Source organism: Scophthalmus maximus, chromosome 13 (genome assembly GCF_022379125.1).
Source record: "Scophthalmus maximus strain ysfricsl-2021 chromosome 13, ASM2237912v1, whole genome shotgun sequence".
Lineage (NCBI taxonomy): Eukaryota > Metazoa > Chordata > Actinopteri > Pleuronectiformes > Scophthalmidae > Scophthalmus > Scophthalmus maximus.
In genome coordinates this window covers 16,534,006-16,561,398 of record NC_061527.1, presented here as the reverse complement: position 1 = coordinate 16,561,398, position 27,393 = coordinate 16,534,006, and the positions used below count along the sequence as shown (strand labels likewise).

Here is a 27,393-nt window from a genome sequence, read left to right as displayed (position 1 = left end):
CTATATGCAGGAATGGGTCAGTATTGAGAAATTGTAGGAACAGAGGTCTGTGATCGTATAGATATTAACAAGATGTTTCATGGAAGGAACAAAGAAATATGTTTATAATTACAGTTCTGTTCTGCTATTTCAGTCAGTATGGTGGTATGTGAGTTTAGATTAGATCCATGCAAACCCACATATATATGTGTTCAGTATGGGATAACTTATTATTTATCAATGTGTTAATGGTGTTATTCATTTACACTCACTCACATATTTTCCACATATTTAGAATCAAATTACATAGTCCTTTGAAGAAACAAACTGACAAAACAATGTACTGACAAAATGGGTGTAGAGGTGCACTATCGTGGCCGAGGAGAAAGCGTTTTAATACCCGCATATCGTGTTTCTTGATTGAGAAATGTATGTCTGGTTAATGCCTTCATGTCTATTTACTGTTATTTTTTTACTGTTATGTCATCCCTGTTATGCAATTAGCAACGGTTAGTAGGTATTTAGGAAAATGGGACTAATGGAAGCAACAATTGCAGTTGATGGAAGGACAAAACCAGCCATTTATTGTTTCATAAATGAAATGGTGAACTTTCAACAGAATGAAAGACAAAGTAAAACCCTTTAATGCAAGACTGTAACAGTAACACACAAGTTAGAGTGTGTATCAGAATCTTAATATTCCTTTGATCCACGGGGGGAAATTGGGTTTTGGGGTTCAATAAAGAATCGGTGACAATATGGTAGATAATGTAACAGCAAGTAAGCATTTGCATTTGTAATGAACTCACCTGAATCTCTCTGGTCCCTGTAAACATCTCTTTCAAGCTACTGAACACCAGTCGTACCAGGTAGTGGGACGCATCCCATACAGAATCCTGTAAATTAAATTAAATATAAACATCATTAAGATTGTGTATTCACTTTTGTTTCTCCACTAAATTTTGAAATTAAGATAATTCCACAGAACACTCTATAATACTTAATACTTATTTTTCACTCCGTTATATAGTAGGGATTAACATATAATGCTAATGTTAATGAAAAAAGGCTTATTTCTCATATTTCTGATATGTGGCCCCCCTCAGTAGGAGTTGCCTCACCCCCTCATGCATCCCCCTGCAATCATTCACAATTACACTTCCCACTAATTCCCTATTTAAACAATTAGGGGCATTATGCATAAGTCATTTAGCACAATCCACTGGCTGTGAGAGGGTAGATACGCTGACAGTAGGATCATGCTGATCCCATCTATACACACAATGAGATTATTGTAAGGAACTATATAGCTATATACAGATAATATGCACTACAGTGCCGCAAGATTAAATGCTTACATTTTCCTGCCGTGGTGTCATTTGACTGGCTGTGCCCATCATCAGACCATTTATATCCAACCCAATCGCAAAGTGTGATAGTTTTTAACCAAAAATGGATCCAGAGTGGCTGTGCAGAGGATATCTAATACTATACTTATTGCTGTATTACACGCATGGCCTCCCTGATATACAATATTTCAATTCACAGCAATAAGATAATATGTAAATTGTAACTGTTTAGTAAGTAACTGTTTTTAAAAAACGCTTTCGCTACATGAAACAAAAATTACATCAGAGCCAGAATTGGCCAATTAAATGACAGTGATCGCTTCTCCTCGAGCAAATGTTCACACCTAAACTATTTTGCAGAGGTCTCATCACTGCATCCTGGGCAAGGTGCCACCCAAAGGGTTGTGATTGGTTTAATCAAAATAAAAACAAGCCAGAGTGTTTTTCCACTATAGCATAATGATAATGGCTTCAGAGAGACCATTCTCAGGTGCTCATGGTGCTATAAAGATTGGTCTGGCTATGCAAAATTAGGATCAAACTTTCAAAGAATTTGTTTAGGCAAACCTTCCATGTTCCTTCGAGCTGATGCAACGGACAATGGGGCAATAATGTGAAAGGGGGGTAAGACCTCAGAAGAGAAAAGCTTGTACTTCATTACAAGTCCATCTGGGCCAGTGTGTCTGTGAGAATGTATAGCCTGAAAGGAAAGTGTAACAAGAGTCCCAAATAGAGGAGTTCCTCTGCTAAGAGGTCAGTCTGTCATACGCTGAAACAACGCTAAAAATAAAACATTGTGCGAGGGGACTCCCTCAGCCACCACAACCACCACAACCGTACCTTGGGGAACTCATCAATCTCCTTCAGTCTTTTCTCTATCTGCAGGCGTCCCCCATATCGTGTGACTCCGTACACCACAGTCATCACCGTCTGTTTAACCACCTTCCTGCTGATGAATCCCTCCAGGACCTGGGCAATCTTCAGACCGGTCTCTGCATCCCGTGCTCGGAACTCTTCCACCTGAGACATACACGCACATGTATAATTAATGTAAAACATTCATGCAAATGATGAACAGCCCCTATTGAAATATGTCCTTCGGAAGACATTTTAATGCTAATCCTCAAATACACATGCATTTTCAATCTGGCTGTGACTAAGGGTTATTTTCAGTTTTGATTATTCCACCAATTTTTTTCAAAATTAACTAAATAATTGTTTATGTATTAAATCTCTTGAAGCCCAGAGTGATACCAACAAATTTCAAATGTGTGAAATTAATTTACCAATTAATAGACCATTAAAACAGTTTATTTATTTATTATTTACTTATTTGTTATTTTCTGCCAACAGCTATTGGAAAAATCGTGTCAGTGGGGGTGGAGTACATGCCGCTACACTACTTCTGCATTAGTGAACTAATCCAGCATCAGCAGAAAACATGTCCGTGCGACTTCGGCAGTTTTTTTTTTCATATTAAAGCATTTTATCTTTATTTCAGTGACGACTCACAGGTGACTAAGTGACTTGATGACTCTGCCTTAGTCTGTCACTCACTACTACTGTTCATGCTCCTAAATATACTTTAATTCCCAGATGTCGCAAAGCAGGGCTTCATTCTCCGATATTGTAAAGCTCTTCCTTTTACTCTTTGATTACATTTTAATGAATGAACTCTTCCTGACACGAAGTAGGAAGCGTAGCCTTATATGGTTTTATTTGGCCGTTAATTATGCTAATTTGCGTTCCCAGGCTGAAATACACACAGTTGGCCTTCATCATATTTACGAAGGTAATTTACACGTTTCAGAAGATAGAAGCGTTTGATGAATCCAACGTGGGTACGAACGAATGTAAGAGAAATTTAGGAGAAGAATACGACATGAGGCCCATTGATTCCTAATGTATTGAGATGTCACAGGATCACAATTAACTTTAAATTGTTTCTCCATAAAAAACAAAGCATGTTCACAGCAGCTGGGTACTTCTGATAACATTGTATACACAATTGCTCTTCGAGCCGTTGGATGCAGGAGGCTGGCTACTCTCACTGCACTCTGATGAAATGCATGATAAACTAAGCACTTTTAAAAAGCAAGACCTGAAGTTAGTAACTTCATATATCTGTCACTCACTGTGGGATCTAGTCAGTCATCTGAATTTTAGCAGTGCAACGTGCCTTGCAACTGAAATCAACCACACTTCCATTATCTTTTGCCCCTTTCAACGTTTCAAAGAATGGGAACAAAACGCTGCAAACCAAAAACTGCCCACTGGTGCTGACCTGCTGTGCTACTCCGCTGTACACATCCTGGGGCAGGTCACAGGGCATGAGGTTGACTGATGTGGCACCGATCACATCTCTGCCTAAAGCAGCGTAGTGCTGGAGACCATTACAGGAGCCGTCCTGAGCAGAGGTGAAGAGAGGGGAGGAGAGATTAAAGCAGTGGAGTGGAGGAGGAGAGAGAATAGGGAGAAAGAATTACAGAGGTCAGAATGGAAGAGGGCAGCACAGTGAGAAGTGTTAAAGGTGAACCAGACAAAGAACAGGTGATTTAAAGAAAGTAGAAGTGGAACAAGTACAAAGTGAATGTGAAGAGAAGAAAGACAAAACAGAAACAGAGGATAAAGGGTCAGATGAAACACATGCCCATCAGCTCAACAGATGAGAAGAAAACAACTTGGTTGAGGCTGTTAGTCGCAGTTCATAACAACATATCACCATGTCCCAGAACCAAGAGCAACATGGAGCATTTTGCACTTGATGTCAGATAATCAAACCATCTGTGAGCATCACTCAAAGCAACATCTGAATTGGTTTAAGAATCAGACAAAGGAGAGAGTGTGATTCATTTTTACTTCACACTATTTTCATTATCAGTTGTATTTTGTTATTTCTTCGTAGGGTTTTAAATAAATATTACAGTGCGGAATTGGTCCTGTTCCTACCCACCTGAATATTTTTTCTTTTTACATTTATTTTCTGTAAGAATGTGGCATCACATTCCTTTCTAATGTGTAGACAAACACCTAATGTTGAGGCTACAGCTGTATGAAAATGCATTATGTTTGTGTTTTTCAGTGAGGTTACTATTATATTCTGCAACTTTAAAGAAAAGCTTTCAAAAAACTGACTCCTTTTGTCTATTTAAATTATTTCCTTTCCCTTATTTAGCAGCACACATCCATTCACAAATCAATTGGACGTAAATGTATTAGATTTTTATTTTTAATTTAATAGTATGTCTACTGTAGTGGACTTAGGAATTAAGAATATTAACAAATAAAAGCCAGAGATTATGTTTAAGGTGTAAATCACTGAATTCAAGGCATATGACTGCACAAAACTGACAGTATTATCGAGGATTTGTTTGTTGCTATGGTCTGTGGAAGAAAAAAAGCTGGGACTTAAATGTCAGACCTCAAGCTGTGGTCTGGTCTTTAAGATTAAGGCTGGTGGTTTATGACAGATGACATAAAATGGCCCCCCTGTGGCTGGAGAAGTCTGGGCTTGTTAACCTTGATGAGCCCTCTGAGACAGCACTATTAAAAATGACAAACTGGCACACATCTTCAGAGGCTATAAATTAGAACTATAATTGGCCAAAGGTACAGCAAGAAGAGTAAATTCCTGAATAATATCTTCTAATCATCTTATATCTGTCCATTTCCATTTCATCACATGATAATGAATTGACCCTCACATTTTGGTCTTCGATTCAATGTCTTATTAAAGGAGACATTGTTAGGTGATGGGACATTCAACTTGCTATGTATCTCTGTAAACAGATAAATAATAATTTTATTTGTGAGTGTTTAATGGTACCTGATGAACGGGAAACTTAGAGATGAACTGTGTTGATTCAGGAGATCTCACAGCGTTGGCGATCTCCATGCAGCAGGCCAGAGCCTGCCAAGGCTCATCTGCATTCATCCACCACTTCTTACCCTGAGAAAGACAAAACACAAGCACATAGCCCATTATCTTGCCTATATAAATATATTAAAGCAAATATATTATTTATTTGCTTTAAGCTTTGACAGCTCATATCCATTTTAGATTACTTATTATATCAGTATGACAAGAATGTGCAAGTCACAAAACAGAATAGGTCTTAGTATATCTTTCAGAAGTGCGTGCGTGTGCTTCAGTGGGCTTTACTGACATTCAGAGGGTTGTCGGCTGAGTCCAGTATGTCCTCCATGATCGTGTTGGCGTACTCCAGTCGTTCCTGTAGTGAGCTCCTCTTCTTTAACCCTGTCAGATTGACTAAGTGGATCTTTAGCCAGTCCAGGCCCTTGGGACCGAGGAGCTTCCCCTCCGCAAATATAAGGATGGCCCGAGTCATGTCGCTTCCAAGGTGATTAAAGTATGGAGGACAGGGGTAGGTCCGACCCCTGAAGTCCATGTTGTGAGGGAACCAGAAAATTTCATCTCGCATGTGGTTGGCGATGGAGAGTTTATAGAGAGCATCCATACGCAGGCTGTGCATCTCACTGCATTTCTTTTTGGCAGAAATCATCTCTCTTTTCATTTGGGCCTTATCAGAAGCTGTATAAGTGGGATCTTGGGGGTTGAAGTGGTCTATTTTAGGGGCCTCTGACAGGGGAGGAGGGATATCTAGTTTATCATTACCCCGATCATTGAAGATGGAGATAATAATATCCAACAGGGGTTTGTTGATCCTCCAGGCACAGTTGCCCAGCTGGTTGAGAGAGTCGAGGACTGCGTGGAGGCTCTGGCATTTCTCCAATAACACCTCATGTTGAATGGCCCCGACCAGCGTGCGCATCAGCTTAGTTGGTGTCAGCAGGTAGGCTCCAAACTTGACAGAAGTCCAGGGCACTGGAGGGCACAGCATGGGCATCACGTAGGAGTCAAAGATCAGCTCGGTCTCCATGGCTTCTTGTTGCATCTGGGTCAGGATGGGGTGGGGCTTGATGAAGCCGATCTGGTGGGAAAACCATCAGGGGAAATCCAATTAGATACCTCAAATGATTATCTGCAGAAAAGAAAACTCTCTTGTAAACAGAGACAAAAGTGTCAATTACATTAGCTCAGTTTATTTTAAATTAAGGTGGAGGTTAATCAGGCAAGTGTGACAGGTTTAATTTCAGGATATGAACATACACAAGTAGATGATCTATAAATCTGGACATCCGTTTCATATCAGTTTAAATCAAGAAGAGCAATGTACAACCTCTGTACTGGGTACATATGCACACAACTCTCCAGAGATGTCATTCCTCTGTTCATACCACTGACATCAACAAAAGACACAGGTAGGCAGCTGCATCAATCTTTACACACTTACACACTGGAGCTTCAAGATTGCAAATTTTCAGGTGAAACTTTTTGTCTTTTCTTTGTTTACTTGTTGAAAATCCTGGCGAGTGGCAGGGTAGGAGGTGAATAACTAGATGCTGATCCTCTGATACAATTTTTGCTTTTTGATGTGAGAGGATTAGTGTCCTAATTTTAATGCAAAACATTTCGAGCACGTACAAGTGGACATTAAGACCCTCATGAAGGAAACAGAAAACTAGAAAACACCCCAGAATTGCTTGCATGATTCAGACTGTCATGCTGTGCTGTAAAATCATTATGATGCTCCCCTGATGAGCTAAACTCCAAAGAGAAAAAGAAAGACAGGAGAAATGACAGAAGTATGAAAAATACACAAGACCAAAATGATTTCCCTTCGTGAAATTGCTTTCTACCTCTCTTCCCTGACACTGTTGCCTCACCTTCCTGCAGGGTCCCATGGCAATAAATCAGCAAGCCAATTAAGGGGACACTAAAAAAGGGATTAGCCTGGAACATATTCATCTTACTCAACTGTTCCCCCTGCCAATTCATGCAGGGATGAAATGGTTTTATAATCCACACTCTTTGGAGCTTCACATTGGATAGGAGGCTGTTCAAATTTTCAAGGTAACAGGCTATAGCACGTTAGACACTCTCCCTGTCGAAATGAAGGTCAAGTGTTTTCAGGTATATCTTTTAGTTCTATACCGCTATGCTTCTTTCCTTGTTAATGAAAATGTCAACTGTACAAATACTTAAACCTTACTTGGTCAATCTTTTAATCAGACTAATTATGTGTAATTTTCAAAAAGTCACAAGGAATATAATATGACTGATGGAGGGTCATTAACCTTTTTTTCATTTTCCATATATAATCCTTTCAAATACTTAAATACTCAATGTTTACAGGAGATTCCGATGACTAATCCTTAACCATTTTTTCCACATAAATCTCAGATGAAAAGATCATTCTTGGTCTGGATTAATGTTCGGGGAATCCTGTTACCAGGTTGTAAAAAGTATTCATATTCTCTCAGATCTGAAATTTAAATGGTTTTAGCCAGATGTCCTCTAAGAATCCAGGGGACCAGTGTAAATCATTCTATTTAGGCAAGAATCTGCATCGTCCGGACGGTACCTGTCGGGTGCTACGGAAGGTGTACATGTGGTAGAGGATTGGGATGAGCTTCCTGTCGTGGGCTGAGTTTAGGGCGTCACTATTAATTTTGAGGTTCTTGACCATCATGTCCACCATGCAGGTGCCCAGCTCCAGAGTTACTATGTATGGCCAGCTTGTCTCGCCTCCCTGCAGCCTTGGTCCTGAACTGTGCTCCATCTCCAGGTTACACCACTGCTCCCTGGGAAGGACGTCATACTCCTAGAGGGAGACAATATGAAAAACATAATGGAGTATAATTCATTTCTTGCAAAATATTGTAGGTTGGATGTGGCATGTCAATATTTTAAACATGTATCCTGCAGGCACTGAAAATAGATCAAATTGATCTCCTGTCTTAAGAGCAATTATGGATACTGTAAAAGCCCTGATAAAAAATATTATATCTGCAACTAATCATTACTTTCATTATCAATAAATCTGCCTATTTATTTTCTCGTTTTATCAATAAATGATTTAGATTGATAAGATTGTTTTCGATTGACCAGATACCAAAGTGAAAGGACATTCAGGAAGGAAGGCAGTTTGTAGGTAGGTAGGTAGTTAAAAAAAAAAGATTTATTTGGAGAAAGCATCGTTATCTACGATCTCATTGTCACGAGCCAGTTCAAAGTAAAAGCTGGATGGGTATAAACTATTGGAGTTAACACCAAGGCATCATTTACTCACTGTACTACAGCTGTGAGCCATAAAACTAATTATTGGGATTTAAAGTATGAGGTAAAAATGCTACACAAGACAAAAATACAGACAATTGGAGCATCATTACAAATTTGAAAAAGGATGATGTAATTTCCCTACCTTGGTTTCTTTGGCCAGCAGGTCGGTGTAAATGCTGTAAATTTTGTCCAGCTTCTCCACCATCTGGTTCTGGTATTTCTGTCGCACAGAGTACCTGGTAAAAACCCTGTTGCCCAGATTTCCGGCTAGAATCTTCAGCGACTCACCACTGGGAGGCATGTGGGCAACGCTCTGGACAAAAAACAGGACAAAGTTCAGAAGGTGAAAATATCAGCAAACGGATGTTTAAGACTTTAAGACTAAGACTATGAAAACTAAATCCCTCGATCAGAGGGGAAATCAAAGATAGAAATCGTATCATGCCATGTGAATTTTTATGTGGGAAGCAAAGATATCTGATCAAAATCATGGTCCCCATTTGCTGCAAAGATAAAGTCTAAGTGTTGTCACTGTCATCTAACTTGATTTGTGTTTTGTGGTTTACCTGACCGGGTTGCATTACACAACAACAAAATCAAGAAAATCACAAAAAGTCCTCTTTTTATGTTGTAGTAAAATAAAGGTTCCAATCAATCAAATGTCTTTGACTCAAACACAGACTTTTCCTGGCGTTTCATCAAGTAGGCTTGGTTAGATGTTATGTATTACCTGTATCATGATGTCAACATACTCCCTATCCTCCAGCAGACAAAGGTAGGGATAAAGGTTAACCCTGTAGTCCTTGGTGTTGGTGTTCGCCAAGGTCATCTTGTGCTCACACAGGGCCTGAAGGAGGATCTTCTGCCACTGAATCCTCTTCTCTGTCAGCAGCTTCCTCTGAAAGCACAACACATGTGTAAGTCATCCATCGCATGACAGTGAGTGACAGCAGGAAACTCTTAACGAAGGTGTCAAATCAAATGACCAGCCGTGCAGAAATCCTTGTATGATAAATACGGCATGATCCAAGTGGAAAGTCTTAATAAATTGTGACGCAGGAGCTTGTGCCACCTTCACTTCTTATGGTACAGCATGCCTATGCCTGTGATGTATGTAAGTTCTGTGCATGACTGCGAGTTTGTGTTAATGTTCACTCTTCGGCTGAAGAGTTTGAGTCTAGGAGTTTAAGTGGGACTGAAGCAGGGACACAATCTGGATTGTCAATGGTGGGGTGACTCTACGTCGTCTCAGAGCCTCCATTACAATACATTATTATTCTGCTCTTCCTGTCTGTAAATGCTTCCTGACCACCAGGGACTCTCCGCCTGCTCGCTACCCACGATGCCCATCTGCAGAGGCAGACAAGCCAGGCTGGACTGTAAATGCCAAATTTGGAAAGAAAGCACAACACATGAATATGTTTCTTCAACTGACCTGTCAGGCCTAAATGAAAAGCATTTCAACGTTTAGACCAGAGAAAAAGATAAACTTTACTCATAGGAGACAATGTGAACCAACGGATGTGAAAAGTATATAATGAATGTAAAAAAATCATCACTTGGTCTGGTCTTATATTAGTTTAATAACTTCAAACTCACTATACTGCCAAGATGTAATGCACCCACCACAGTCTGTATGTTACATTGTGTGCCAGCACATTGGGCTTCGAAGACAATCTGCAGGCTTTTCTTTGCAGTTTAAAGGGACAAACTTACAGCAAATAAAGGAAAATAACTCTTGTTCTTCCAGCACAAAAGAAGCAAAGTTTTCTTTCGAACAAAAGGCAACAGTGTTTGTGGGAAACGCGTGTTTTTTACACTGCATCAGATACAAGACTATTATAGTACTATTGCTATTGTACAGTGTTGGATACAGGCTGGATACAGGTATAAGACTAAACTCCAAACCCTTGATTAATAACAATTAGATTTACTCATTGCTTTTACGATTATGAGTTGTGTTGCCATCACAGATCTACAAAACTGAGGACTTTTATGAAGATGACGTGAAGCTGAAGAGCAGCAATTGGTGACTTTGATTACCATTTTGGCCATGTTTTTAGTGACAGGCTTCGCAGCCTCCACAGAGTCGATGGTGACAGTGCAGGCCTGCTCCACACTGAGCTGACGTTTGAAACGCTCCCGGAGCTCGTCCTGAGTGAAGTCCAGTTTGGGGTAGGAGTGGTCTGCTCTCTAAAACACAAACAAAGACAGCTTACTACTTTTATGTAGTGAAATACATCCTTGCCCCAATCTTAACCTATTAAGACAGCATGTCTGAACACACAGTCATACTCACCTCAACTCAACACCTGACTACTCAGTCAATAGTACTGAAGCAGTCACATTTAGGAGTTTCTCTCACACACACACACACACACACACACACGCACACGCACACGCACACGCACACAAGCACACAGGCACACACACGCACACACACACGCACAAGATAAAAATACACAACCTGCTGATTGCCACCTTCACACACAGGCCAACATTAAAATAAAGAGGACCAAAAAGATGTCACTCAGATAAAGAATAAAGTGAAGATAATAAAGGACAAAAATAATAAAAGTGTAGTAAAAGCTGATAATAAACCATGTGAGCACTAGTAAGGGAAAAGGGAAAAGGGGAGGAGGGGTGAGAGGAGGAGAACCAAGGAAAACAGTGGAACCATTAGAAAGCAGAGTTGGCCCACTATAAATAGGCCAGTGCCCGTCTGGCTGTGAAGGGGTGACAATCAAATCTCCCAGAGTCATGCTGGTGCCGTCTGACAGCTTTCCCAGCTTCTTGGTGCTTCAACTGGCAAAACATACAATCATACTCAGCCTTAAAAGATAACTTAAAGCCTTAAAAAGAATCTGTTTAGTCTAGTCACACATTATGAGTTCTTTAAACATATAGTCATACTCTGTTTAAATCAATTCCCTTGTCTAATTTGGATTTAAAAAATTACACTTCCGTTAAGATTGAGAATCTATTCTTTTTAAAATGGGAAAAGGGAAAATAGCTTATGATACATCACACCCTGATGAAGTACGTGTATATGGCTGATTACGACAAAATGATGTTCCTGATGTGTCAACATAAGCAAGTAACTGTTACTATTAATCCCACTGAAATCAGTTTAGGTTAATTTAAAGCTCAAAGATGAGACGATTACTCTTAAATGTTTGGTCAGCTCCATTCTATCCGCTACAGTGATGTCAGTGAGGTGTTTGTCTCATTATCTGACACCAGTCTGTCAGCAAGTTTTCTGATGATAAGGCATTTTTAGGGATGATACTATATATTACTATAATGACTACAAGTTTCTCAAGTTTCCCATTTTTGAATGCTCCAAAATTAACTTGGGTTTACCCCAATGATTACCTTCAGATCCAGGGGGAAAAAACATACAATTAAAGGACAATTGTGTAGGATTTAGTGGCATATAGCAGTGAGGTGGCAAAATTTAGCCAAGTAAAATACCACTCCCCTCACCCCTCCCTTTCCAAGCGTATAGGAGAACCTACAGTGGCCTTCGAGTAACTCTCTAGAGCCAGTGTTGCGTTTGTCTGTTTTGGGCTACTGCAGAAACATGGCGACACAACATGAAGGAATACGAGAAATGGGGCCTGTTCCCTATCTAGATATTAAGGACTCACTAAGCAAAACAAAAACAAAACAACTGCTAGTTTCAGGTGTTTATATACGAATGAAAATATTATTATGGAAAGTTAATTTAATTTCTGCCAACAGATTCCCAGAAAATCCAACGCACGACCTTAAAGATGAAGTCTGTGTGAAACACAGTTGGATAAAGCAAGCTCGTTGTGATATTAGTTACACATTTTTTTTTAAGTGTCTTAGAGGTTTAGATCTCAACGTATGTACCATATACATCCTCAGCAAACATTTGAAACGCCTCAAATAAAGTCATTGTATCGCATTTCTTTCCATGCTTAAGAATCATAATTCATTTCAAAGCTAGCCTGTGGTACCTGTGTGTAGAAGTCCTGAACCAGCGATGAATAGCGCTCGCCCGATGTCAGGTTGAGGCAGGGCTGGTAGTCGGGCTGGATCGCACGAATGGCCTTCAGCACCATGTCTCTCTCATCTTGTCGGAACACACACTGGCTGAACAGATGGTCCACAGACAGGCCGTCCTGCTTCATATGATCCAGGCACCTGGATATAAAAGGACAAACATCAGCGTATCTGGTTTTCATACATCGCTGTGTCATGTCCTGTGTCTTGACATTTGGGCACTTAATGCATTGTGCTGTGATACCTGCAGAGGGTAAAACTAAACAGAAAAGGCCATGCCTATGCTAAACATCTCTGAAAGCGAGATAAGCACTTTAGACAAAGATGACTTGTTTCATAAGACGCCATTAGAGTGAACTCTGTCGCTACTGTAACTCTGTATATTGTGGTGAGAGGTAGAGGAAGCAGCTGTTCCCATCAATTAGACAATTGTGTAGCAAAAAGAATTGGCATGAGACAAAACATTGCCCGGCTTCTAATGTCAACTAAATAAATGTAAAGCAAAGTAATGTAATGTAATATTCAGAATACCGTCTCATTGGATGACGCAAGAGCAGCTTTTCATTTATATGGGGGAGATACTATGGAGTCACAAGATCAGAGTTCATAACCTTCTGACCCGTCTGTTGATAATCAAGTGGGAATAGGACTTAAGTAATCATATCATTCTCTGTGCCCCTGATTTATTCATCTTGATTTAGTGTCTCGCCTCGCCTGATCAACAGTTGCAGAATATTAATTTATGTATTTGCATTGACAGGCTTATCTGGACTCAAAGCATCAGTTTGATCCAGAGGCAGATGGGCACTGACGACATCAGTGAAATATTTATTCAAACAAAATCTCTCCTAGAGAAAGCATATGGAGGTTCTATTCTTTATTTAATCAAGAGGGTGGTTTTTCATCTTGAGAACATAATTTCTTCATTTCATGTTCAGATTAGGTTGATTCTCTCCCTCAAAAACCCTGCCCTCTCTCTCAAATAGACCCTGCTCACATGGAAATTTGCTTTGCTCCAGCTCAAAACTGTATGTCTGCTCTCAGATATAATGCTGCTTCACACGTCCTGTGCTTCAGTTCCAGTCCTTCTCGAGCTTGAGCTGCATCTGTGAGCTTGCAAATCTTCTGCTCTCATTCTCAGAATTTTGCGAAATTACCCTGTCAAATCTAGTCCCCAACCAATGAAATGTCAGGTATGACATTGACCAATGAAAGTTTTGAGCAGGAGCAGAGCAAATCTGCACGTGAGCAGAGAGAGCGCAGGGTTTTGAGGGAAAGCATAACAACATCTGAACATGAAATGAAGAAATAATGCTCTCAAAATGAAAGACCACACTCCTGAATAAAGATAGAAAAGAAACTCCATAAGAGTCTCTATGTCTGGACTGTAGATAAAGCCAATGTGCAGTCACTCCCTGGAATACAAATGAGAGGTGTAATGAAATGATTATTCCATAACTCGATTTGATATATGGCACCTAAGAAGGTGTATCTTTATTGTGATATATATATCTGTAAATTATACCATGAATGTGGTCTAACATTAAGAGCGAGCACGAACAAAAAGGTCAGGTACTACAAACTGTACAAATTACATTATCGGGCAACATATATTAAGAAATATAGTTTCTCAGATAACAGAAATTATACATTCTTTGAATGTTTTGATGATTGAATGTCACCCGCGCTCTCTCTCTCTCTCTCTCTCTCTCTCTCTCTCTCTCTCTCTCTCTCTCTCTCTCTCTCTCTCTCTCTCTCTCTCTCTCTCTCTCTCTCTCTCTCTCTCTCTCTCTCTCTCTCTCTCTCTCTCTCTCTCTCTCTCTCTCTCTCTCTCTCTCTCTCTCTCTCTCTCTCTCTCTCTCTCTCTCTCTCTCACTCGCGCGCACTCACTCGCGCGCACGTAGGGGAGCTTGTTAGTGTCATGCACAATCTTCACACTCTGTCTAAAGCTCCTGCCTAACATAGACGAAGGAGCGGCTCCCTAGAGAGTAACAAAAGAACTAAATTGACTAAGCCAAGTAACAGAAGTAAGGAAATGTCATTCATCCTCGTCCAGACAGGATGAGAGAACTTCAAGCTACACACTTTTTCCTCTGGACAATCATAAATAACAGCACGCTAATTGCCATGCTGAGGAGCCCTGGCTCAGCAATTTCCACCAACTTAATCAAATCAGAAGTGAGCAGAGCTCTGCAAAATGAATGAAGGTGCAAAACAAGTAGACACTGTGATACAAGAGTCATATGCATACAGTTTAAATTTATATAATGTATGTGAAATAAGCCTCAAGCAAGCCGGAGAGGTAAAATTTTTGAACATTTTCACTCATGCCTCAGAGTCTCTTGTGATACCAATGTGCAATTTGTGTCTAAGTAAATGAGAGAGCTCTGAACAAAGAGAGGATTAGTCTGGGTGCTAGCAATGTGGTCCAGAGACACAAAGAGAGGTTGAAAGATAGAGCATAATCAGCCTGGTGACTGCTCTGCTGCACCCTAGGGAGTGAAGAACTCCAGAGGACACTAACAGTGGGAAAACTCAAAGGTAATTGTGCGTAGGTCAGTGTGTGCATGTGTGAGACAGAGACAGAGAGAGAGAGAGAGAGAGAGAGAGAGAGAGAGAGAGAGAGAGAGAGAGAGAGAGAGAGAGAGAGAGAAGAACGGTTGGCAACATTAGAGAAGAGAACTGGTAGACAATAAACACACAGGGAGAGGAAGGTGAGAGAAAAGACAGGCAGTGCACCACTGCAGAACAACAATGTCAAATGAGCTTTAGCTTACAGAGATACCAGATACCTACTACCAACCGAACTGCCCTGCCACCTGCCCCACCATTGGACCACTCTGCTTGGGGTGATGTCACTGAGGTCTAGGAGTAAGATATGTGTGTGTGTATGTGTGTGATAATTAAGGTTGTTGAGCCTTTCCCCCTTTCCATACGGGGGTGTATCAACAAAGAGACCACAACTTAGTGTGAATTCAGGCAGCCCTTGTCAAGTCATTAACTTAAATTCTCAAGACCTCTACCAAGAGTAGACACGAGGGTGTTGAATCAGGAGCAACTGGACTTGGTGGTTCCTGTTGGCCCAGCTGATTCTGAGGGTTAGGATTCGTTATTCCGGAATTATCGCGAACAAATTAAATTTCTTCCAAGTTAGTGTTACTCCCCTAATAGCAACACATTGGCTTAAATTGTCCGGTACAGTTTGTGAAGAAAATGCATTGATGGGAGTAAGAAAAAATTATATATACATCATGTATTTAGTTTTTTATTTTGTCCATGTATCTGTAACAGCTTGGATGTTGATGAACATGTCTAGTTCACCTCATTTATACCATGCATTGCTCTTTTTCCCTATCAGACCAGAGCATGTAAGTAACTGCTGACCACTTAAGCACAATTACCTGAAAAATACTGCACAGTGTAGTCAGCTGACATTTATGAATTTGATGACATTAACAAGAACTGCCTGACTTCATCTTAACCATCACAAGCGAGTTTGGGGTAGGGGGAGGCACAAGACCACTTTTGGCCTAGGACGACCCCTGTAAAGGAGGCCACTCCTGAACTGAGATTATAAGGTAAATGAAACCACAGTGCCCTGTACTTGTTCTGGGTATTATAATGCCGGACTACTGTCTATAAGAAGAAGAAGAAGAAGAAAAAGAAGAAGAAAGAAAAATCCATACAGCCTCTGCCATACCTGGGCAGCAGGCCAATTGATTGCATTCGCTGCCATCAAACAGACACACAAACTGTGACACATATATTCTTGTGCTGAGGCTGAAAGCTGTGTCCAGTAGGGTTGTGCGTTACAATGTCATATAATAAATCTGTCTGTGTGGCTGACACACAGTCAGTGACATAAAAACACAATTAATAATACTTATGAGTGATTGTCAGGATGACCCACTGAATGCAGAGACACACACTGGGCTGGTAGTTGCAAAACAATAATTGTCTGCGCATTCAAACCAACTGAATACACCACAATGCATCGCCAGTAGGGTTCTGCTGTCTTGATACAATTTAATTTGAGTAAGTCAATCTCATTATCACCGTGTCTGCATACTGCCACAATCAAAACAATTTTCATAGGTCTTGTTATATGAGCAATAATAAAAACAGAGGTTTTCACAACTGACTAAAAAAATTAAGACACAATCATGTCATGCTGGGTTGTCAAGGAGGCAATTCAGGGATTAAGGCAAGGAACAGGAAATAAGGTATCAGGAATACTGGTAGCTACTAGCATGTAAATACAGGAAAGACACTGAACTTTGACATTGTTTAACACTCAGAATAAAGAGTTCTTTCATCCAAACCTGATGAATTAGATGTTATGGTTTTTACAACAGAGTAGGTCAGGATTTAGCCATGAGAGCAAGAAGGAACTTTAATCATCCCTGTGCAAAACTTATTGTTTCAGCAACAGGGACCGGGGGAGAATACACAATAACAATATAAATAAGCAAAAAATAAAAACCTAAATCAAAACACCACATTCAAGAAATATAATAACCAAAATCCAAAGAAAAAAATGGTCATATACAAGATCGATTTTAGAGACACAAGTCTAACTAAGGACTTTTTAGGTAATGCTGCTCCCTAAACCCTATATGACTAAAATAGTCAAACCAACATTCAACCATAGCTGCTACACTACAGTCACAAGCTCTGATCAGTGAGGTTGTAATTCAACAATTTCTCAACCAAAAAATGTAGGCAATAAAAAAAAGTATATTTAGAAAAAAGTGTTGGCTTATTCAACATTTACATTTTAACCAAACTTCTATAGTTGTATAATGGGGAAGGAGAGTGCATAGTAGGTGAAAGGCCTTGATTTGGTTATCATCTCAAAATAGGGCATTATTAGTTTATCATACAGTTAAGCCAAACACACTAGTGACAATGTTGGTGCGATGATATAAAGAACATGTTGCATCTTGGGTGAAGTTGTGGTCTAACACTTTTGCGCTCGGAAAACTGAGATGTTGCAGTATATGCTATTATGATTTGTAGGGTAAAGAAATGTATAAAACACAGTGACGTAAATAAATATAAACATCCCTGACAACATTATATCAGGTAAAAAAAAATCAAACAATTGGACAGTCACAGCTAGAAACATAAATAGAAAAGTCTATGCCAGAACTAAAAGGATGTTATAAACAGATGTTGAAAAAAAAGACAACCATAAGGATAGCATGACATCTGCTGGTAAGTCTGTGTAACACCACCCTGCCCCCCTTTTAAAACTGCACTTGTCTCGTGACCTCTCCTGTTAAATATCAAATGATGCTGATCAAATGTGTTTACCTGTCAAATACATGTTTTCACAAACATAGCTCTTACTGGTGCTTGTTCACACTTGTGTGTGTCTGTGTGTGTGTCTGTGTGTGTGTGTGTGTGTGTGTGTGTGTGTGTGTGTGTGTCTGTGTGTGCGTGCGTGCGTGCGTGCGCCTGCGTGCGAGAGCTCCTACCTCGTGATGACTCTTGGGGAGCAGCTGGGATTGCGGCCCATACACTCCAGAGCAGCACTATAGGATCCCAGATTTGGCTTCAGACCAGCCTCTTCTAACAGAATAAACAAGCGACCGATCTGATTTAATGTCCCCTACAAACAGAGAGACACAGAAGTGCCATTAAACGTTAGTACAGTGTATACCAATGTTTACATCAGCAATTTTTGATTAAATTTACACAAACAAAAAAAATTGTTCAACAAACCCTCACATCTCGATGTGACCTTAGCTTGGTACTTCCAAAATGAATACTGGCAATTTAACATTCAACAAAAGTTGTTCATTTCCACATTTAGAAATGACCATAAACATTTAAGCACTTGTGTGACCATACAGCCTTTTTCAAAGAAAACTTTTCTGACATGTCGCTGTAGGAAAAGCACGGTTGCAAATAATCAAAATAATGATGGATGAATTCCATTTAGCTGCTTCAGTTTCGGGGGTTGTGGAATTGTGCATGCAATTTTATTGTCACTGTCATGGCTTCCTGCTATGACAAGTCGAAATATCTGCTGTGAAAAGGGGGCGCTAGTTTAGCCCAAAAAGTGTTTTGACTGCTTGATATTCATACAAACTTTTATGACTTAAAGTACTATATGTAAGAATGAGGAGCTATTTACATCTATTAAACGCTTTTTAATTTTAAATTTTTCAATGTGTGAACAAAGTGTAACGTAACCAACTCACGGAGGGAGCTTCCCTGAGCTGAAATATATAAATAAAAAATAGTGTCAAAAATAGTTCATAGTCAAAATACAGTATCACAACACTGTAACTTTAGTTTCCTCTTCTATCAACATGATGTTGGTCAATAATGTTTAGTCTTGCGTACTGTTTATCACCTCATTGTTTTGGCTGATGTCCAAGATGCTTGCCTACCAAAGGCATATGAATACACACTTAAACTACAGTATGCTCAATTCAATTTGTTTAAAGGTTTTCAGAATGTTACACTCAGAGCCTTTAAAAAGCTGCATATAGGTTGTTTTCAAAAATCAACCAAGCCTATAAAATTTGGCTTCACATGATGCAACTTTCTTATTCTGTCTAAATGTATAAAAAGCCAAATCCTGATCCACAAAGGGCTCAATTTTTAACACTTTTGAACTCACCTTCTTGGCCCACACCCTCATCATGATGTTGTAAACGCCTGTGTTCAGCTGTTTACGTCGACTCATTACTCTGTGCTGGCTGAGCAGGAAACTTTGAGCCCTGTCGATGTCCCCCGAAAACACACACGCCTCCATGTAGGAGCAGATGCTCAGCTGGATGTCCCCACATGCAGTTCCTTTGCTGACCTCTTCTGGGCCCTCTGAGATACCAGAGGAGGTCCACTGGGTCACCTGCTGATTGAGCCTTCTCTCCAACTCTGCCACCTCAGCCTGCTCCTTAGCCCTGGCCTCAGCAACAATCGCAGCCTGCCTTTGCATCTCCTCACTAGGTTGCTGATTTTTCGATTCCTTCTGCTTTCCCTTAGACACTTTAGCTGTTGTGGCTGCAGTGGAAACAGCTGTTGAAGACACTGCAGCCCTAATTTTATCCGATAATTTCATGAATCCTCTATTCGTCTTAAGCAGAGGTATAGCTTTTTTAGGTGTGGTAGATATTGTTTTATGCGCTGTGCCTGGGAGCATTTGGGAGCTTCTTTTGCTATCTTTTGATTCGGCTTCTGCTTTCTCTTTGACAGTTCTTCGAATTTCCTGCTGATGATGCTGCTGTTTTTTAAGTTTGTTTTTTCTCTCCTGAGATAATTTTTCCATCCAGCGGCTTTGCTGAGATTTAGAAGGTCCTTTAGCTCCCGATTTAGGAATGTCAGTCTTCTCCTGAGATGTGCTTTTGGGACCCCTACCAGATGAAACCCCTCTTCCAGAAGAAGGGGTTTTAACAAACTGCACCTCAGCATGTCGGACATCTAGAACGGCGTCAGTCCGGAGTTGCTGGATCCTGGCCTCAAGCACTGAGATGGAGAAATAATAAAGGCATCTAATGTGAGGAAACAAGATGACTGACCAGACAGCACTACAGGTTACACGAGTCTTAGACAATACACTTGCCGAAATAAGTTTGGGCCGGCGGCACACAGAGCAGAACATCCTGTCACACAACTCTAAATGTACCAGTACTTGGAATCTTATTGAAATGATTTAGGGACATGGTTTTCAGCGTGGTGAGATCCTGGGAGTTCAAATTGTGTCGGTGACAACCTGCCGACCACGACAACATACCGCAGACCAGCTGAGACTGTTCCACGACATGTTTCTTCGCGTCTCCTGTCTTTGGGATAACAGATGAAACGTTTCTTCTCTGAAGCTGGACAGCTGACTCTGGAAAAAAAACAAAAAAAACATAGTTAACAGCTCTTACAACGAACTCTTACCGCATAATGCGTCTTGTACGCCGCTCGTTGCTGAAAGTGAAGAAACGATGACCTGTTACATTTCATTTGGTTTTCTACATTTACCTTCCACATACACAGGAGGCGTATTGGGGGGTTAGGGTGGGGGCCCCCCTAGGTTTACTGGTTTGGGGGGGTTAGGGCTCGTTAGGGTTAGGGTTCACAAATCACATTATGTTTCATCCACAATCTTTCATAAAGGAACGAGGAATAAGGTGTCTAAGGAAAGTGACCTGAAAGGACTTCTGCTTGACATTATCTCCCAATTCAGCATGGGCTGGAGGATGTTATCTTCCGTGAGCTAACCTCGTGCATTGCTCGTCTGACACGACACGAACTATTCAGTAGAACCAGGGGGGGAATTGGAACGAAATCCTCCCCCATTTGACACGAGAGTCCTCGGCGGGGTCGGACGAGAGAGAGAGAGAGAGAGAGAGAGAGAGAGAGAGGGAGAGAGAGAGGGAGAGAGAGAGAGAGAGAGAGAGAGGGAGAGAGAGGATCCTTCCGCTCACCTGATATTCGTCTGACCGCGCCGCTCCTCGTCGACACACACAGCGGACAGCAGTGCGCCAAGGCCCCGCGGACCGAGCCCCCCTCCCACAAACTGCGACGGGCCACGCATTTGGCGAAGGCACGAACTCGGAGGAGTGACATGTTGACATGTAATAACCGCGTTACTCCTCAGCTGTGGGCAGCCATCTTGATTGAGACCCAGCCAATCGCGAGGAGAGCTCGTCGCTGGACAAAGGCCTGGCCAGTAGATTGCAGATACATCGATTCATGCGCGGCTCGTCCTCCCCTGAGCTTCATCGCTCGAGCAGGATCCACGACACGATTTAAGATGTTTAAAGAGCAACCAGTAACTACACAGCAGCACCTTTTAGTTATTACCTAAAGTTTTCTATTATTTTTACTTATTTTCTCCATAACTTATGGGGAAGAACTGCATGTTTTTATATAGTCTATGGACAGAACTGCATTTATATTGCTTAATATTTCTAAATGTGTCTCTTTTCTTTTCTAACTTCCCAGTGACAAAAGTTAAATATGCAGATACATCGCAGATACATCACAGATACATCACAGCAGTATGAAATGGATGGTGACTGGTGTTTGGCCTACAGGTGGCAGTCTCACCACAGTTATCCAAGTGGGACTAGAGGTCAGACAGAAGGCCAAGGTGGAAATGTGTGTTTTTCAATACAAGTTTGGCATCATATCTTAAAATTTGTGTTCACATTTAGTTAAATACATGATTTTTTTTTCAGAGGTCAAACATTTGCTCATGCAACTTGAAATTTGTCAGTATACTCTATAGTTTAGAAATGAAACATTACGTATACACTGAATACTAAGCAGGCAAAGTTTTAATTTATTTTATAAAGACCTCCCAAAACCCAATGAATGATAATGTACATATAAAGTGAAATTCATTCATAAGCATGGTGAGTCACCTAAAAACACCACAACATTCTACACAGGTGGAGAAATTATTTGCCTTTTTCAAACTCCTCATTTTAAAAACTGTGCATATGAAGTTACACTTGTAATGTAATCTGAAGCCGGTTGTATACACATGCAACCTGCTGGGCCCGCTGACTTGTTCCGGCCTGTGGAAAGTGATTGTCTTCTTTTTTTCAGTTGACTTTTGAAGTTCCAACGTCATACAGTTTAATTCAAGTGTGACTCAGCTCCAAATTGTTAGTAAAACTGAACTGATCTCATTCACTGCCTGGCTACTTTCTGACCCCCAGCAGTGTCAGACTCCCCTTGTCATGCATCCATAAAGCATTCTTAAACACTTTAGCAGCCCTTTGTGTCTCGGCATGCTGGAGGTTAACACAAGTCCTACTTGAGGGAGAGAGAGGCAGAGAGACAGAGACACAGAGAGAGAGAGAGAGAGACAGAGACACAGAGAGAGAGAGAGAGAGACAGAGAGAGTTGGGCGGGGGGGGGTGCGCAGAGGGAAATGAGGTCCAGGCAGTACATCTTTTCTCAGTGGAGGCAGTTGCTGAGAGCACAGCGGTGGGTGTCTGCTGCTGAGCTGTAGGTGAGGATCAGGAGGTGTTTGTTGCCACGGTTCACAAGCAGGGCCCCTTGACAGCCTCGTTTGATGTGGTTGGCCCCTGTCGGCGGCTGGCTCTTTGCTCTGGTGTGACAGTCATTGCCGGGTGAGTGACTGTCAATGCCCCGACCGACAAAAGAGGAGAAGACAGGCATTCATGGGGCCTGATAATGGCCAGGCAAGGACAAGGCTGCCATTCTCACACACTTTGATCATGCGGATTCTTTTGCACACCTTTGTAGGGGCTCCCCATTTGTTAAACAGTCGGAGAGAGGGCTGTTTTTGAAACTGCTTCACCTGGCCAAGGAAACTTGATGGAGATACTTCTCTGTGAGATGCTGGTGTTGGCAAATGTCTTTGCTGTGTATGTGTGTGTGCGTGCGTTCATGCGTGCGTGCATGCGTGTGTGCATGTGTATGTGTATGTGTGCACCACTTACATGGAATTAGTGTCCTGTTCTGTGTGGAAAACAGGAACTCAAATAACTTGATGCAACATCTGAGACAAAGCAGTCACATTTGGAGGTGAATTTGGTGAATCTTATTAAACATACGTAGAACCAAAAAAAATCACACTTTTGGGCCCAAGCTGACACAATCCGATTTTCTATAGTTAACTATAAACTCGCTGAGCAATGACACAAACATTAATGGTGAAAAATTACTCATCAGATTAAACACTTAATGTCCACTCTGCATTACAGATTTATCAGAATGATCAGGCTAATGCACAAGCCTTCACTGGACTTGTGACTCACACAGCTGGGTTTCCCCACACATGCATTTTAAGATGGATTAAATTACTGAGTCAGACAAAATGTCAATAGATGTGTCATGCTTCTATTCTCTTAAGTACATCTTAATGGAATAATTTGAGAGAATGGTGTAAACACCAGATTGATGCTGTGTCATCGTCAACATTCAGGCAAAGTTACTGTAGCTAAGGCTGCAACGGCGCTTCCCGTTTCCATTAGAGAGACAAGAAATGCAGAGTCAGCACAGCTTTTAAAAGTGTTTATTTCCCCATCCTCACCGCCACCATGCTGTTCTATCTGTGTTCTCTGTTATGTGCCTCTGATGGATCAGATTAGCAGGGCGCAGATGTTAAATCACAAGTCAGATTTATTTAAAATTGTTTTTATCAAACACTATCAGAGAGTTGGATCTCTGCCTGTTATCTTCTGAAGCACTGGGAGGCTGCATCTCACAGCATCAGATTGATGACCCGGTTATCGTACAGCCGCTTACAGTAGACAATGGTCACAAAGCAGGATATGCAAAGGACCACTTCCTCAGTGGGGCTGAGCTGCGGTGGTCTGGTCAGTTCCCTATCCGGGTGTTTGTCAGCCAGCCACAGCAGACATGCTGCTCAAAGGTATCGGGCACACCTGTGTTGAGTCTGAACCACCAGCACAGTCAGTGTTGATCCACTGAAAGGATAAATTGCATAACCACTCAAATGTTAAGAATATACAGCACATGAATAATAATGTATTTGATATCATTTCCATATGTGAGTGTTGTAACTTTAGGAACCTCAGCATCCACAGCAGCATCTACAGTCATGACAAAGTAGAAACTCATACATCTGGAGACAATTTTATCTAAAACAGGGAAAACAAATACACCTCCAGCACCAATACGTTGCAAATCGGCAGAATGTCAGTACACGTAAAAGCACTATAGGTCACAGTTGAGTAGCTAAAACACAACCACAAGAGCAGGAGAGAGAAAGAGAGGGACATGGACTTAGCAGGCAGGCAAAACAATTAATAATAGGGAGCTATTACTGAGGGATTGTCAGTGCGAGGAGGGAGGTCGGGTTTCGGACTCTTTTGAAGACTTTGATGGTACAAAACAGGCCTCATTATAGAGATATTATCTCTATTCATACACTTACAGAGTCGCTTGGATCCCTGCTGGGAAAGATTAGGTTCCTCCACTTGAGAACATCCTCCTTGGGTGCCTGGCTCACAGAGCGCTGTTCTCAGCTCAGGGCACACCCACACAGCTCAGCTCAGCCCAGCTCAACACAGCTCAGCTCAGCTCAGCACAACTCAGCTCAGCTCAACTCAACTCAACCTCAAAGGTTCCCTGTGCCTGCTTCTGACCTGTGAAATCATGCAGTCATGCAGTGGATTACACAATTACAAATTGCACAGACAATTGTAAACAGTGTGACGTTTACTTGATATCTTATTTAACCCCCAGTGTTGCGCTCTGACCTGGAAGTCATTTAAACCACCGCAGTTGTCAACATCAAAGTTACAAACTGTACAACAGCACGACATTGCACATTAAGACTATACACAAGAAATACATTATGCCTGCTCTGGCTCTGAGCTCAGAGCCCAAACGATTGCTTCCAGGACACCACAAAGCAATCTGCTGCCACATCTGACGTTCACATGAGGCCCGAGCTTTGCTGTTGACCTCGGGGGCCACTCCGATATGGAGGAGTTCTACAGAACACTGAGTGATTGCACAATTTTAATTTCAAGGACTTTCAGCAACGGAAGTAAAACTAGAACTCAAACTCTTTCTCTCTGACGTTCTCTTTCTTTACGTCTTTGTTTGCTTGCATGTTTCATTTTTATTTTTTCTTGCAAAAGAGAAATATTTTGTATTATATCTGTTTAAGAGAAGCTGGAGTTGGAATAAAGATATTATATGATAGCAAGTTAAAAGTTTCCTAATACACTAGAAGGCACTATCGTCACAGTTAACATATTTAAGGCTACAATGTGAAGAGTAGAATAAAAAGCTAATCACATTGTATATTTGGCTTTAAATGATAACATACAAATCTATGATTACAAAAATGGGCCAGGTATGTGATATAACATTTTTTTTAAATATAATAATTTCACTGTACTCTCTGGTACAGTGAAATATTAAAATATTTTAGATAAAGATTGTATTCATTATAAATTGCTGCAATTGAAAAAAAGAAAAGTTAAATTAAGATGGCGGAACAATATCATCAACCACCACAACAACAACAACAACAACAACAACAACGAAACTACATTCACAAGACTCATTCTCTTTGACACAAGTACTTTTCTTTGTTTCCCAGCTTGACTTTAAAGGACAGAGAAAAGATGGGAACCGGAAAGCACATAAAGCCAGTTAACAGACACGGCAGTGTGGTTTAATTGAGGTTGAAAGACTGTGATTTTTACGAAGGGCCCGTATACATCTATGTTGAAAGTTGCTTTGAAGAGGAGCCTGGCGGGCACCCGAGACCAGAACATACTGGCAGGTAGACAGGAATGGCTTGGGGAGTTGGGGGTTGTAGATAGACGCTTGGAGTAAGAGGTTACTGGACTCTCTACCAAATGTTTTTTTGTTTTGTTGTGAGGGTGAGGTTAAAATAGGGGCCAAGGGGACAGCAAGTCTCCAGGGGCAGTAAACAAGCAAAAGAGTGAGAAGTGACTGTCACCTTCTCTGAGCACACACTCCTCTTAAAGGCTGCTACACACCAAACCGACGGTCAGCCGTCTGAACTCGTCTGAACTTCGATAGTCCAAGTCGTGGACGACGTGTTCCGCATGGTCCGAATTGTTGTCCACCTATACTCGCCGGTGAGCTGCCTTTCTGCCGATTGAACATGTTGAATCAGTGTTTGAGTCGGCTGATTAAAGAGATCACTGTGATTGGCTGTTCAGAATTAGCGAATCAGAGCACGAGAATAGAAAACGGAAGTACAAAAGAAAGCAAACGAGGAGAATCAAGAGGGTTCACACCCATAAGACTTAAGGGGTTGGCTGGCAGCCAGTTCATCTTCATCCGTCTATCAATCTGGGTCGACATGGCCGTATGGAAACGAAGACGTGGAGAATCCGCTGATCAACATGATCCAAGAGAGGCCACCTCTGAACCACATAACAGAGAAACGATTTCCGGTTTTCCTTTCTGAATGACTTATACAAACTATCGCCCCCTGCTGGTATGAGGAGTTATTTCCTCTCATGCAGGTGCAGAACGTAGTTGGCCGTTGGACTTAGTCTTGGCAATGTGTGTTGCGGGTACAGTTTTGTTTGCCTGACGCAGCCAGACGTATGTGACGAGAGCAGACACGGCAGACGGTCTTTATCGATGTGAGTTGTTTGACGATATGTCGGTGTGTCCCTACTCTATGTTTCTATCAATATATATGTATATATATATATGACATGTTATATGTTTGTATAAGCTTTACAAAAAAACAAAACAAGTACCAGTAACCTTTTCTGCAGGTTGCCTGGATATTTGATTTCTAAAAAAAATTAAATAATTGACAGAGCTCTTAATGCTAAGCTAGGCTAACTGGCTGAAGCCTGCTGTATTACCTGCAGTAATAAGAGTGGTATTAATCTTCTGACTTGTGGTTAAAAAAAAAAGGATGAAAAAAACACATTTACCAAATGTCAAAAAACGGCTTAGAATTCAGATAGTGTAGAATATGTATATCATTTTTTCCATCTTCTTCTTCTTCTTCTTCTTCAAATTGTTGTTGCGAGTCACCACTGTTGTCTGGACTGCTTCGGCTGAGCTCCTTGTCTTAATCAAGTTCATCACACAGCTCGTAAAAAACACAGACAGGAGTGTGGGAAGTCACAAAAAAGGTGTTCTTCATTTCCGTCCTGTTCTCCCAAAATTAAATGACAAAGATCAGAGAGGGTGTTTCATTGAAATATTAACACAGGTGATCAGAAAGTCTCTCAGGCTTCATCTGGATTAACTCCACCGACACTCCTGCAACCTGCTCTGTGTTTCCGACTGCTTGATGATTCAAACCAGCAGCCATAAAAAAAAAAAGGAACGGCTCCCATAATTTGCCCCATGTGGCCGGAGAGGGGAAAAAAGAGTGAAGGTGTAAAAAGAAAAGAAAGAAAACATCCTCCTAGCTGGGTCACTGGACCG

At 41.1% G+C, this 27,393-nt stretch overlaps 1 protein-coding gene across 1 annotated transcript in view; it reads right to left on the bottom strand.

Annotated features, from left to right (window-relative positions):
- The window catches only part of polrmt (polymerase (RNA) mitochondrial (DNA directed)), a 40,017-nt gene extending 18,867 nt beyond the window's left edge, over positions 1–21,150 (bottom strand). The window contains exons 1-14 of the mRNA XM_035648065.2: positions 20,934–21,150; positions 20,252–20,350; positions 19,139–19,983; positions 17,985–18,118; positions 12,459–12,645; positions 10,516–10,665; positions 9,203–9,370; positions 8,615–8,785; positions 7,775–8,014; positions 5,495–6,280; positions 5,155–5,277; positions 3,613–3,735; positions 2,169–2,348; positions 789–875 (exon numbers count right to left, since the gene is read on the bottom strand). Coding sequence (XP_035503958.2) covers positions 789–875; positions 2,169–2,348; positions 3,613–3,735; positions 5,155–5,277; positions 5,495–6,280; positions 7,775–8,014; positions 8,615–8,785; positions 9,203–9,370; positions 10,516–10,665; positions 12,459–12,645; positions 17,985–18,118; positions 19,139–19,983; positions 20,252–20,350; positions 20,934–21,075 — 3,435 coding nt within the window. The 5' untranslated portion in view covers positions 21,076–21,150. The remainder of the gene's footprint in view (positions 1–788; positions 876–2,168; positions 2,349–3,612; positions 3,736–5,154; positions 5,278–5,494; positions 6,281–7,774; positions 8,015–8,614; positions 8,786–9,202; positions 9,371–10,515; positions 10,666–12,458; positions 12,646–17,984; positions 18,119–19,138; positions 19,984–20,251; positions 20,351–20,933) is intronic.
- Positions 21,151–27,393: the final 6,243 nt, after the last annotated feature.